At 41.9% G+C, this 14,083-nt stretch overlaps 1 protein-coding gene across 1 annotated transcript in view; it reads right to left on the minus strand.

The window, feature by feature from the left end:
• Positions 1 to 258: 258 nt before the first annotated feature.
• The window catches only part of RNF135 (ring finger protein 135), a 21,207-nt gene continuing 7,382 nt past the window's right edge, over positions 259 to 14,083 (minus strand). The window contains 6 exon segments of the mRNA XM_007452462.1: positions 259 to 715; positions 717 to 777; positions 2,304 to 2,393; positions 9,411 to 9,491; positions 9,494 to 9,572; positions 12,802 to 12,945. Coding sequence (XP_007452524.1) covers positions 259 to 715; positions 717 to 777; positions 2,304 to 2,393; positions 9,411 to 9,491; positions 9,494 to 9,572; positions 12,802 to 12,945 — 912 coding nt within the window.

Raw genomic sequence — 14,083 nt, forward strand, 5'->3', positions numbered from 1 at the left:
ATACTGTGTGGCCCAAGGCGCTCAGATAAATACACTCTTTTCAGGCAGGATATTCCAAGGGCTTAGATATTATCTCCCACTCAAGAGCCTGTCCTTTCTTCAGACCGTGCAGGGTTTGAACAATGCAAGCCTGCTGAGTTAAACATTTACTTTGCATCCCTTAGCTTTGGAAGTGGGATGTTAACTCAAGTCAAGTTGACTCCCTGCTTGAAGGCAGAGAGACCAGGAAATCAACATGTTTTAACACCCAGGGAATGTTTATACGCTTATTTGCCTTATAGTCAGAGAGCTTCCAGGGAATAGGCCATACAGCCAGAAGGTAGGGTGCAGAGGAAAGGCAGCAGAGACTGGACACTCACAGAGGAGCTTCACCTGATCAGCCACGGAATAGAAGGCAAGCTTTCCCTCCTCAAGGTCCAGCCAGATGCCCACCACACTAGGTCTGTTTGAGCCAAGGACAGTTTTCTTGACCATGTCCCATGCAGAGAGCTGGCTAGTCCCTTTCCACTCTACATACCAGGAATCCCTGGTCCTTCCCAGGGTCTGGTCACGCCTCATCCCCCGGGAAGCCACCCCAACTGCCCAGTGGCTACAACGCTGAGTGTCCACTTCCCAGTACTGCTGCCCAGAAGAGAGAGCCTGGGAACATAAGGCCTGGCAGGAGGCAAACCTCTCATGACTCCAGGTATAGGGCTGTGGGCGGTGAGGTACAGTGATCCTTGGACACCTCCGGGCTACAGGAGAGGCTCCCTAGGTCAAAGGTTGGATTGATGACCCCTGGGGAAAAAAACCAGAACAGGACTAGCCACCTCTCATGGTTCATACTAAGAGGTCTTCAAATAGCAAAAAGCAGCTTTGTATCTTTGAGTGTGATAAAGTTTTATACATACTGGTATTAAAACTGTTGCATCAAGGGACTTTCCTGGTGGCAAAGTGGTTAAGAATCTGCCTGCCAATGCAGGGAACACAGGTTCAAACCCTGGTCTGGGAAGATCCCACATGCCACGGAGAAACTAAGCCCATATGCCACAACTACTGAAGCCTGTGCGCCACAACTACTGAAGCCCGTGCGCCTAGAGCCCGTGCTCCGCAACGAGAGAAGCCACTGCAATGAGAAGCCTGTGCACTGCAACGAACAGTAGCCCCCACTCGCCGCAACTAGAGAAAGCCCACGCGTAGTAATGAATACCCAACACAGGCAAAATAAATTTTTTAAAAAATTGGTGCATCAACTTGCAGTAGGACCTTGTTATACATACCCCTGATGTTGTCCTAGTAACAATACCCTCCTTTCCCACCTTAATTTCTACTTACCCATTAGCCCTCTTTCAGGAATCCTTCTGTGAAGCCCCCTGCATCAGCAAAAGTCATGTCTTGGGGCTTCCCTGGTGGCGCAGTGGTTGAGAGTCCACCTGCCGATGCAGGGGACGCAGGTTTGTGCCCCGGTCCGGGAAGATCCCACATGCGGCGGAGCAGCTGGGCCTGTGAGCCGTGGCCACTGAGCCTGCGCGTCCGGAGCCTGTGCTCCGCAACGGGAGAGACCACAACAGTGAGAGGCCCATGTACCAAAAAAAAAAAAAAAAAAAGTCACGTCTTGCTTTTCACCTAATGCTTTACCTGATCTCTAATGATACTTAGCATCTTCTACCAGTAGTACAGTGATTGATGACCATGGCTGTTTATATCTCTCCACTTACACTTAATCTTCCCGATTAAGGGTTATGTCATTCATTCTGTATATTTCATAATGTTTTCTTTTAAGGGAGTAACTAATTACTAATACACAGCATTCCTCCTCTAGGCTCATACTTATACACATTCATTCAGCCTCATGACAATCCCACAAGGGAAATAAGTACTATTATCCCCATCTTACAGATGAGAGAACTGAGGCTCTGAGAGGTTACGTGACTTGTCCAAGATCACACAGCTAGTGAGAGGAGGAGCTGGGAGTCAAACCCAAGCAGTCTGGCTCCAGGATCCGTGCTCGCAAGGACCACTCCAGACTGGGACAGTGATGGTAGTTAAACAGGTTGGGGGATTGGCAGTTGGCAGTAAGTGGTGGTCCCAGCATGGATGCCCAAAGTTGCCTGGGTTCTGAGTGCTCATGGGTCTGGCTTAGCCTGGAATTTGGGAGTCTTCAACTCCTTTTGTCTTTGTAATCAGCTCCCCATGGGGAGGGGCCAGGTGTGGGGGAACTAGACAAGGAGTGAGCCTAACAGCAGAGAGATGGACACAGCACGCGCTTGCAGCTCCTTGCTGCAGCAGGTCAAACCCAAGTTGTAAGCAGACCACATACTTACATTGAGCAAACAAGGAAGCCCTCTTGGGTGCCAGGTGGCTCTGGTCAGGCAGTGGGCATGAGGAGGAAGACAGAGCTTCTGGGAGTTCAACTATGGAATCAAAAAAATTGGGAAGGGGGCTTCCTGGTGGCGCAGTGGTTGAGAATCTGCCTGCCAATGCAGGGGACACGGGTTCGAGCCCTGGTCTGGGAGGATCCCACGTGCCACGGAGCAACTAGGCCCGTGAGCCACAATTACTGAGCCTGAGTGTCTGGAGCCTGTGCTCCACAACAAGAGAGGCCACGATAGTGAGAGGCCCGCGCGCCGCGATGAAGAGCGGCCCCCACTTGCCACAACTAGAGAAAGCCCTCACACAGAAATGAAGACCCAACACAGCAAAAAATAAATTAATTAATTAATCAAAGAAAAAAAGCAACAAACAGTGAGAGAAAGAGAGAGACATTTAAAAAAAAAAAATTGGGAGGGGAAGAAAGTCCCATCAAAAAAATGGCAAATAGAAAGTATCCAAACATCGTGATCAGCACATACAGCTTGTCTTCCTCATCATCAGGACTTGATCAGGCAGTACATCCAGCTTAGGTACATCCAGCCCCATGTTCTTACTGTGGACTTTTTTTTTTTAACTGTCTGTTTCCTCACTGAGTTCTAAGCTCCTTGCTGGCAGAGACCCTGCTCATCTCTGTGTTCTAAGCACAAGCCCACTGCCAGGCACATAGGAAATTTTTCATGCATATTTATCAATATGCATGATAAAGGGATCACGGCATCATGCAAGGGATCACGGGCACCCTGACACCCAGAATGTCCATGCCCCCCAGGTCAGTGCTTTAAACTGTTATAAAACTGGGGAACATGAGACTCATCACAGCTGCTAGTACCTATTACCTCTCAGTGTACATTGAGGGTTTTTTTTAATTGAAGTATAATTGATTTACAATGTTGTTTTAATTTCTGCTGTACAGCAAGGTGATTCAGTTATACATATATGTACATTCTTATTCTTTTCCATTATGGTTTATCACAGGATACTGAATATAGTTCCCTGTGCTATACAGTAGAACCTTGTTGTTTATCCATTCGATATGTAATAGTTTGCATCGGCTAATCCCGAACTGTACTAAAGTTTAATTGTTACCTTAAAACTACTATGTGCTTGCAATGACCATAGTTAGGTAGAATAAGGGACAGTAAGGGAAATGCCAGAGTATGGACTGTGAAGGTGAAAATTTCCCCTATTTGTACCTTGAGGTGACAGAAGCATGAGGTGAATCCAAGAGTCAGACTGAGAAGAGACAAAAGGCCCTATCTAGGGTGTGGGCTGTGGACACTTAGGTCATGAGAGCAGGAGAGCTGCCCTTCAAGAAGCCATGCTCAAAATCTATGTGGGGTATCACTCTTCTTTCTATTGAGCTGATAGGATTTTACTTATCGTTAATCACAGTTTTAAAAATGTTTAAGAACTGCTAGTTACTTCTTTTATTTTTTAGCTAACACAAGCTTTTCCCCTACTGAGAGAGAAAATAATCTACACTTGACTGGTTGGTTCTTAAAAATACTTAGAAAAAAGAAACGAAATTGAGTTATTTGTAGTGAGGTGGATGGACCTAGAGTCTGTCACACAGAATGAAGTAAGTCAGAAAGAGAAAAACAAATACCATATGCTAACACATATAAATGGAATCTAAGAAAAAAAAAAAAGTCATGAAGAACCTAGGGGTAAGACGGGAATAAAGACACAGACCTACTAGAGAATGGACCTGAGGATATGGGGAGGGGGAAGGGGAAGCTGTGACAAAGTGAGAGAGAGTTGCAAGGACATATATATACTACCAAACGTAAAATAGATAGCTAGTGGGAAGCAGCCGCATAGCACAGGGAGATCAGTTTGGTGCTTTGTGACCACCTAGAGGGGTGGGATAGGGAGGGTGGGAGGGAGGGAGATGCAAGAGGGAAGAGATATAGGAACATATGTATATGTATAACTGATTCACTTTGTTATAAAGCAGAAACTAACACACCATTGTAAAGCAATTATACTTCAATAAAGATGTTAAAAAAATACTTAGAAAAAAAGGAACATGACGTACATTCGTAAATATTGAATAGCTATTAAATAAAACACTGGTAACTATTACAGAAATGACGTATTTTGATATGTTAATCTCTCTGGGGATAAACTCAACTGCTTACCCACTGATTATGATAGGTTTCATAAAAGAACAAAAAATGATGTTTATTAAACAATTGATTTGCCAGAAATATTTGTTATATAAACTTAATTGCTGAGAAACTTCTTTAAAACAGAATCTAAAGAATCTCATTTCTCTACTAAGAGAATAAGCTACAGGCTTTTTTTTTTTTTAAAAGTAGCCAGGATCCCTTGGATCCCTTGGGAATTTAAAATAATAATTTCAGGAACAAACCATTCTAAGTAGAATTGTTCTGCATAAAATTACAGTTGACCCTTGAATAGCACAGGTCTGAACTGCGAAGGTCCACTTATCTTTTTCAATAAATATACAAAAATATATGTGGATCAAAAATATATATGGATCAATAAATATACAAAAATATATGTGTAGAATGTCACGTGCAAGACTTGTATTGAAGTGGATAGCCTTTCCTTACACAAGCATAAGGTGAGTGATATTTAATATAAAATTAGTAGTGTGTTAGTTTTCTTTCTCTCCCTCTCTATCAGCCTATCATCATAGGTAACTGTTTCTTTAAAAAAAAAAACAATGTTTCTAACACTGTGTTATGAATATGACTGTAATATTGTATGCCATAAAAATTTTATAATGATTAATTCACTAGTGTATAGGCTAGGCTACCACAAAGCAAGCACACTGTTGCTTCTTTGTTATCAATGCATGAATAGTTACACCTGTAAATAAATGTGACTTTCTTTTTTGCATTATCTTTTCATTTTTGATGTCTAGTGTTAGTAATATGTATAACATCCTCAGTGCTTTTTATCATATAAGACAATGTGTACGGAGATACTGACAGACAGATGATTCATCTCATAAACAGATGATGTAAACTTACAGTATAGATAGCTACAGTACAGTACTGTAAATGTATTTTTCTCTTCCTGTGCTTTCCTTAATAAAAATTTTTTTTCTGGCTTACTTTATTGTAAGAATACAGTATATAATACATAAAACATACAAAATATGTGTTAATCAACTGTTTATGTTATCTGTAAGGCTTCCAGTCAGCAGTAGGCTATTGGTAGTTAAGTTTTGGGGCAGTCAAAAGTTATAGTGAACACTTCCCTGGTGGCACAGTGGTTAAGAATCTGCTTGCCAATGCAGGGGACACAGGTTCGAGCCCTGGTCCGGGAAGATCCCACATGCCACAGAGCAACTAAGCCCGTGCGCCACAACTACTGAGCCTGCGCTCTAGAGCCCGCGAGCCACAACTACTGAAGCCCACGCACCTAGAGCCTGAGCTCCGCAACAAGAGAAGCCACCGCAATGAGAAGTTCACGCACCACAACGAAGAGTAGCCCCCGCTCAAGGCAACTAGAGAAACCCCACGTGCAGCAACGAAGACCCAACGCAGCCAAAGATTAATTAATTAATTAATTAAAAATATAAATAAATAAAATAAAATAGGACTCCTGTTTACAAAAAAAGAAAAGAGTTATAGTCAGATTTTTGGCTGTATAGGCGTTTGGTGCCCCTAACACCCATGTTGTTCAAGGGTCAACTGTACTCCCCAGTAATTAAATTTGTATTGCAAATAATCACCCCTGCTGGGTAAGCTGCACCAAAATGCTTATCAAAACTTTAGTGTGCATGAAAATCCCTTGCAAAGTTGTCAAAAATGCAAATCCTTGGGGCTTACTCCCAGAGATGCTAACTCAATAGTCTGGCCATGGGCCTTGGATTCTACTTTTATTTTTAAGGGTGGAAAGATTTTTAATTAATATTATGAAGTTACCATAATACAGATATCAAAGCCAAAAAAAGAACATATAAGGAAAAAAAAAAACATAGGCCAACAAACCTGGAGATTATCTGCATTCTTATTAGTGTTACAGAGAGTCCCGCGTCTCGAGAAACACTGTGCCCTTTAGGCTGTGTGATTTCCGTGGCAGCTCATGGTGTGTTTACATAGGGTCAAAGGAAATCATTGTGATGAGGCAGTCAAATTGCTTAGCAGCTGTTAAAGTGCTGACTTGAAGAATAACTAATCTATTGTCTTAAAAACAATCTTGTGAGAACTTCAGGAAATGATGTTTCAGGAAATAGGGATATATTCAGATCTTATGTTTTAAAACTGCCCTGGACTGGTCCAAATAATCAAAACCAAAATAACCAAAATAATCAACATTGTACTTGCTAAGGCATACTTGAATTTTCTAAGTTAAATTTTAAAAATACTTAATATGTATATTTAATTCCTCAAAAAATTAAAAATAGAATTACCATATGATCCAGTAATTCCACTTGTGGGCATATATACAAAAGAATTGAAAGCAAGGTCTCAAAGAGATGTTCATACACCCATGTTCACGGCAGCATTATTCACAGTAGCCAAGGGGTGGAAGCAACCCAAATGTCCATCGATGGATGGATGGATGGATGGGTAAACAAAATGTGGTATATACATGTGTCTAATACAATGGAATATTATTCAGCCCTTAAAAGGATGGAAATTCTGACACAGTCAACAATATGGATGAAACTTGGATCCAACAATATGGATGCTAAGTGAAATAAGCCAGTCACAAAAAGATAAACACTTCACGATTCCACTTATATAAGCTATTTGGAGTAATCAAACTCATAGAAACAGACAGTGGAATGGTGGTTGCTAGGGGCTGGGGAAGGAGGGTATATGGGGAGTTACTGTTTAATGGGTATAGAGTTTCAGTTTTGCAAGATGAAAACGTTCTGGAACTTGGTTGCACACAATATGAATATACTTAACACTATTCAACTGTAAACTTAAAAATGGTTAAGATGGTGCATTTGTTATATGTATTTTACCACAGTTAAAAATTAAAATTAAAAATGCACACTTAAATAACCATAGAAAGTCATAATTTTTCCAAAGATATCATGTTTCTCCAGTTAAATAAGGAGAAACATTTCAACCAGAGCAACAGCATTAAATATTATAAATGTTATAAAACATTTACATTATTATTTAAAATTCACTAGGACACACGCTAGGATAAATTTCAAATGGGTGAAAGATTTATATGGGAAACCAAAGATTTAATATAAAAATGTACACACACACACACACACACACAGACACACACACACACACACACACACACACACACACACACCTTTGAGGTGGTGAAGTTTTCTAACTAAAACTTAAAATCTAGAAGCCACAAAAGAAAACACTGATAAAATGTACTACTTGAAAATATAAAAATGTCTATATGACATTCTAAAACCCACACTAAACAGAATCAAAAGATAAATGACAAATTGGGGAACAAAATCTGCAATTCATATCACAGACAAAAGGCTAATCTCCCTAATTTATAATGAGTTCCTAAAAATCAAATTTTTAAAGGACCAACAACACAAGATATAAACAGACAATTCATGGAGAAATGCAAATTAAAAGTATAGTACACAAATATATCACTTTTTAAAATCCCATTGGATTGGCCAAAAAAACACAAAAGTTTGACAGCACATTGTGTTGGCAGGCTTGGGGGATAAACATTTCTTCTGTAAGAGTGTCCACTGATATAACCCAACTGGAGAGCAGTTTGTCAACATTATCGAAATTGCAAAATTTACTCTGTGACCCAGCAATCCTTACTGGTAACTTAACCTACAATTATATCTGCACTCATATAAAATGATGTATATACAGTAATTGACTTCAGCATTGTTTGCAATTATAAATAACTGGGAATAATCACCCATCCATCAGTAAAGCGTTGAGTAAATAAATGTTGGCATATCCATAAATTGGAATATTATGCAGCTTTAAAGAGAAAATGCTTGAGGTACTGATTTGTAAAAGTATCAAGATATATTAAGTAAAAAAAGAAAAGCAAAATGCAGAACAGTGTATATAGTATGCTAACTTTTGTGTAAAAAAAAAGATTGGGGGAGATAAGAATATAAATTTGTGTTTGCTTGTACTTACAAAAGTAAATTCTGAATGGACACTTAAGAAAACTAGTAAAGGTGGTTAACTGGGGGAATAAGAGGAATTGGACGAGGGTAGGAACACAACACTTTTGTTGTGTCTTTTTATATTTTTTGATTTTTGAATTAAAATTTTAAAGTTTAATCCTCAAGTTTAAAGCTCGATTTCAGATTTTAAATTAGGAACCTATCCTAAATTTAGGAGAACACAGGAACTAAGAGGTCACTTTATTTCTCAGATCGTTTTTGGAACAATTAATAAACTGTACTCTAACTAGTTTCCTTAAGAAACCTTTCCCAAGGAATCATGCTTCTCCACTTAAATAAGAAACTTTTTAACAGAGCAAGATGATTTAAATATCTGAAAGCTCTAAGAGATACGTCTCTAAAGCATACAAAGCCTGCCGTGGCTGAGTCAGGAGGCAGAGGCAAGGGAGACCAGAGCACTTGTCTAAGGGGCAGGTGTGAATTGTTTTTCAATCCTGAGCCACTGAACAACAGCAAACCTAAAAGTCAGGACAGAAGGGTTGTTTCCTACATTGTTACCCTTTATTATTAAACACACTGGCCAGAGATTACAGTTGAGTAGAATTTATGAAGGACTATACACAAAGTTGCATGCTTCATTAATAAGGACATTTACTAGTGAAAAATAAAAAGCCGCCTATTTCTGAATCTCCTCAGGTAGATAACACAGATGTACGGTGAGCAAGCAAAATCAGGTCTAGGTTCTGGATTTATAGGTCTTAGAAAACGAGTTTCTGTCTATGAAGGGCCTGTGATACATCACACCTCCAGTCAGGTCCAAAAACACATCCAGTCACAAAAATAGCTCAGCCCACTCCTTCCTCGTTCACACCACAGGGATAACACAGCTGGGCTCTCAGATGCTGTCCCCAAAAAACAAAGCCACGGAACGCCGCCCCAGCTTTCATAATTAAACCTCCTCTACCAAATAAAATCAACTCACCCTGCATTTATTCTTCAAGGGCCTCTTTCCACATGAAGTTTTCTTGTAATTTTTCCTGGATCTCTTCTAGGTCATGGAGATGTCTCTCATTTTCCCCTCAGGTGTGTTGGAAGTCACTAGTTTTGGAGAAGCCAAGGAAAGGTCCACTCCATCTGACAAAGGCTATTGATGAATCATTTAAGAAAAAAAAAAGAAGGAGGAGGAGAATAATAATAAGAAGGAGACGGGAAGGAAGGAAGGAAGAAGGAAAAAAGAAAATCTCTTAAGGAATGCATCAAATATATTCCAGTTCGGGGCTTCCCCGGTGGCGCAGTGGTTGAGAGTCCGCCTGCCGATGCAGGGGACGCGGGTTCGGGCCCCGGTCCGGGAGGATCCCACGTGCCGCGGAGCGGCTGGGCCCGTGAGCCGTGGCCGCTGAGCCTGCGCGTCCGGAGCCTGTGCTCCGCAGCGGGAGAAGCCACAACAGTGAGAGGCCCGCATACCGAAAAAAAAAAACAAACCACATATATATGTGTATATATATTCCAGTTCTACCAACCATCTATAATTTTCTACTTACCTCCTAACGGGTTTTTCAAAACATAGTTAGGCCCTCAAAGTATGCGCCTTGAAGACAATCTGGAATAATATATAGTATGGCAAAAATATTAGAGAATGGCGATTTCTTGGTGATGGGGTTATGGATGATTTTCATTTGTTTTTTCAACTGCAATATATTTTCTAGTATTTTGTACAACAGATGTGGAGTTCTTAGCTCATACCCCCAAAAAGTTTGAAAATTTTAGGCCCATATTATAGGGGCTTTACAAAGTAAATAATACAGATAGTCACTAAGATAAGCTACAGAGGCTGAAATAATCTTCCCCAGACTACTACCATAACTCTTCCTAAGGGCCAAGACAAACATGTTGCCTGCATACAGGCCCTGCTCTCTGGGGCCCCTAACACACACTCCCTGATTTTCTTTAACTTCAGGTCCTGTTATTCCCCAACACATCCTCTCATCTGCTCACCACCTTCCCACCTTCAGCACCTGACTTTCCTTCCCAACTTTGCAAAATCCATTTCCCATTCTTTTTTGCCAATCATAACAGGAGTAGGTACCACCTGCTGAATATTTTCCACTGCTCACCTCTAATTTGCCTAACAACTTTCCAAGATAGGTTTATTATCCCCATTTTACAAAAGAGGGAGCTCATGGAGGTTAACTATATTGTCATAGCTAATTTGATTGTCCCACATTTTCACATTGCTCAAGCACTTTTTTAAGCAAGATCTTTAAAAAAGAATCTCCACCTTAAACCAATGAGGTGCAGGCCATGGATCATTTTTTGTTTGTTTTACAGATAGAAATCTGAGACTCAGAAAGATGAAATGACTTGTCCAAGGTCATAATACTAGTGAGTGGCAACGTCAGGACTTATGGACAGACTCTCAGACCTTCTACCCCAACACACTGAATCCCTGAGGACCCATTTATTCACTCACTCAAATACACTGGGTGTTTGTTGAGCACTTACTATGTGCCAAGCACTGTGTTAGGCCTGGGGATACAAGAGTGAACAAAAGAACAAAAGCCATCAAGGTCGCTGCCCTCATAGAGCTTAGAGTCCAGTGCAAGGGAAAAGGGATGAAAGACATTAATAAATTATGGTGCCAATCATTATCAAGTCACAACTGTAACAACTGCTACAAATGAAAGGTATATGGAATCATACATAAGAGCCTCTAATAAGGGGATTTGACTTGTTCAAGGAAATCAGTGAAGGCTTCTCCAAGGAAGTGATAATCTAGCTGAGGTCTGAAGGATGAGCAGGCACTACCTACATGACAGAGTAAAAGAAGAACATTCCATGGTGTGGGCCCTGTGATGGGAAGAAGTGTGACACTCTGGAGGGAACAGATCAGAGCAATTAAAAGACTTTGGTAGAAATCCAGGCAAGAAATAGTCATAGGATTGGATTAGAGTCGTCTTTAAGGAGCTCAAGAATACTAAATCGGGGGCTTCCCTGGTGGCACAGTGGATAAGAATCCGCCTGCCAACGCAGGGGACATGTGTTCGAGCCCTGGTCCAGGAAGATCCGCCATGTCGCAGAGCAACTAAGCCCGTGCGCCACAACTACTGAGCCTGCCCAGTAGAGCCCGCGAGCCACAACTACTGAAGCCCGTGTGCCACAACTACTGAAGCCCGTGCACCTAGAGCCCATGCTCTGCAACAAGAGAAGCCACCACAACGAGAAGCCGGCGCACCGCAACAAAGAGTAGCCCCCGCTCTCAGCAACTAGAGAAGACCCGCGTGCAGCAGCGAAGACCCAATGCAGCCAATAAATAAATAAATTCATTTTTTAAAAAAAAGAATAGTAAATAGATTCAAGAGATGTTTAGGCAGATGATGGAAGTGGTGACATGATTCCCAGGTTTCTGACTTGTGTACTTGGAAGGGCTACAGGGTCAGTTGCTGAGACAGGGTATTCCAGAGGAGAAACAGTGCAGGACGGATTAAGTGCGATGTGTCTTTGAGATGCTAAGAGGAGAAGATGAGAAGGAAGACACCAGACCAGAACTCAGAGAAGGGTCCAGGCTGAAGATATATTTGTGCACAGAGGTGGCAGTTAAAACCACAGGAATGCGGAGGACCATGTAGGGGGAACAGACAGTGACCTAAAACTCAGCCTTGAAGAATCCCAGCATTTCACTGCTTAGCAGTGGAGAGTAAACCTGCAAAACAGACTGAAAAGGAGCAGCTGGAGAGAAATGCAGAAAGGCTGGAAGACTCGTGTCCCAGAGCTAAGGGAAAAGAAAGCTTCAGGAATGAAGCTGTGTAAAGAAGCAGACTCACAGATATAGAAAATAAATGAGTGGTTACCAGTGGGTAGAGGGGAGGGAGGGGCAATATAGAGATAGGGCAGTGGGAGGAACAAACTGTTGGGTGTAAGATAGGCTACAAGGATATATTGTACATACAGGAAATATAACCAGTATTTTCTAATAACTGTAAATGGACTGTAACCTTTCAAAATTACACAAAAATTTTTAAAAATTAAAAAACAAAAAAAGAATGAAGTTGTGGTTGAGTGTGTCAAAGGCTGCTGAAATGCCAATGAGGATAAGAGCTAGAACGTCTACAGGATTTGCATAGAGGTCACGGGTGATCTTAGAGCTGCTTAGGTGGAGTGATAAGGATAGAACCTAGCCCACTTGAAGCCTTCTCACCTCACCTCAAGCATTCCAAACTCCCGATCATCCACGTCTGGTAGTGAAGAGCATACGGTAAAAGACTGGGACTTAGCGCATCCTTCAACTGCAGATGCAGGCTGCTCCCTAGCTGTCCCAGGGACCTGTCCCTAGCCCCACCCCCTGGCACATCCTTTCTTCTCCCAGATGAGCCTACCACAGCCAGGATGCTAATTTCATTGTCTGGTTCAGATTCTGGGAGATGTCTCTGACTCTGAAGGTTCCTGACAATATCTATAAGCCGTTCCACCAGCTCTGCGAGCCCCCAGCCAACTTCTCTGAGGCTCTTCTGCGCCACCACCTTTAAAAGAGCAAAGCAGAACACAAAGCTGGACCCAGGAACCAGTTCTAGACAGAGGGAGCTGTAAACACTGGATAAAGGAGGCAGGCAAGGAAGTGACAAAAATGTCTAGAGGGCAAGGAGGTAAGCTCCCTGGACCTTTGGCATGCCCGTTTCCCCCTACTGGTGGTCCAGTGGCCATAACAGAGAACCAGAGTTCATCCATAGGATGGGGGAGGAGGAGGGGGGTGAGGCATGAAGGGAAGCCTAGGGGTCATTTTGAACAGGGGAAGTCAGAGACGAAATAGGGTGAGAGCCTGGAGATTTGGCAGCACTGGTGGCAGCAGATGAGGTGGGTGGAGGACCTTTGGCTCAGGTTTCAGCTCCACTCTCAACTCTGACTGACTCATCCTGTGTCTTCATCACTCCTTTCATAAATAAAAGCGACCATCCCCCCTTCTCTTCAACAGTGAAAAGGATCCACTATGAAAAGATCTTGGAGACTTTAAAGTGATGTGCAGATGCAAACTCTTTTTGTTTATTGACGTCCTTCGCATTTAAAGAAACATTCAGATGAGAATGCTAAACCACTCCACTTCCGGAGCTTCATCTGCTCAGATGCCTGGCTGGGAATGGGAGGAGGTTTTGCAGCCAACACATTCTGGCAATACCCTCAAGACCTGGTCACAGTTATCTGAGGCAGGCGGGGCCCAGACTTCAATGGAGAAATTTGCATCACCTCCAAAAGAGGTCCTACGGAGAGCCACAGAAATACAAGATGTTCATCATCTTACTCTAAATAAACCAGAGTTTTTAGAACTTTGGAGGGACATTTTTCACTTTTTAAATTATGCTGGAACCTCAAAAACTGGAGAACCAGTTTTTCATCTCTCAGAAGCACTGACGTCCCTCAAAATAGCATGTGTTTTGGAAGCCATATGCAGACTATTTTATAGAGGAAGTGGCTGACCACGGGTAACATTGTTTGCTCTTTAATTTCCAGTTCTCACTCTTAAATATTCAGGCAGCTGGAATTCCGGAATGGAGCCCTTATCTAGACACCTGAACAAATTAAAAACTTTAAAAAATAAGTGTGGGTCTTCCCTGGTGGCACAGTGGTTGAGAGTCCGCCTGCCGATGCAGGGGACACGGGTTCGTG

Source organism: Lipotes vexillifer, unplaced genomic scaffold (assembly GCF_000442215.2).
Source record: "Lipotes vexillifer unplaced genomic scaffold, Lipotes_vexillifer_v1.1 scaffold216, whole genome shotgun sequence".
In the NCBI taxonomy this organism is placed as follows: domain Eukaryota; kingdom Metazoa; phylum Chordata; class Mammalia; order Artiodactyla; family Lipotidae; genus Lipotes; species Lipotes vexillifer.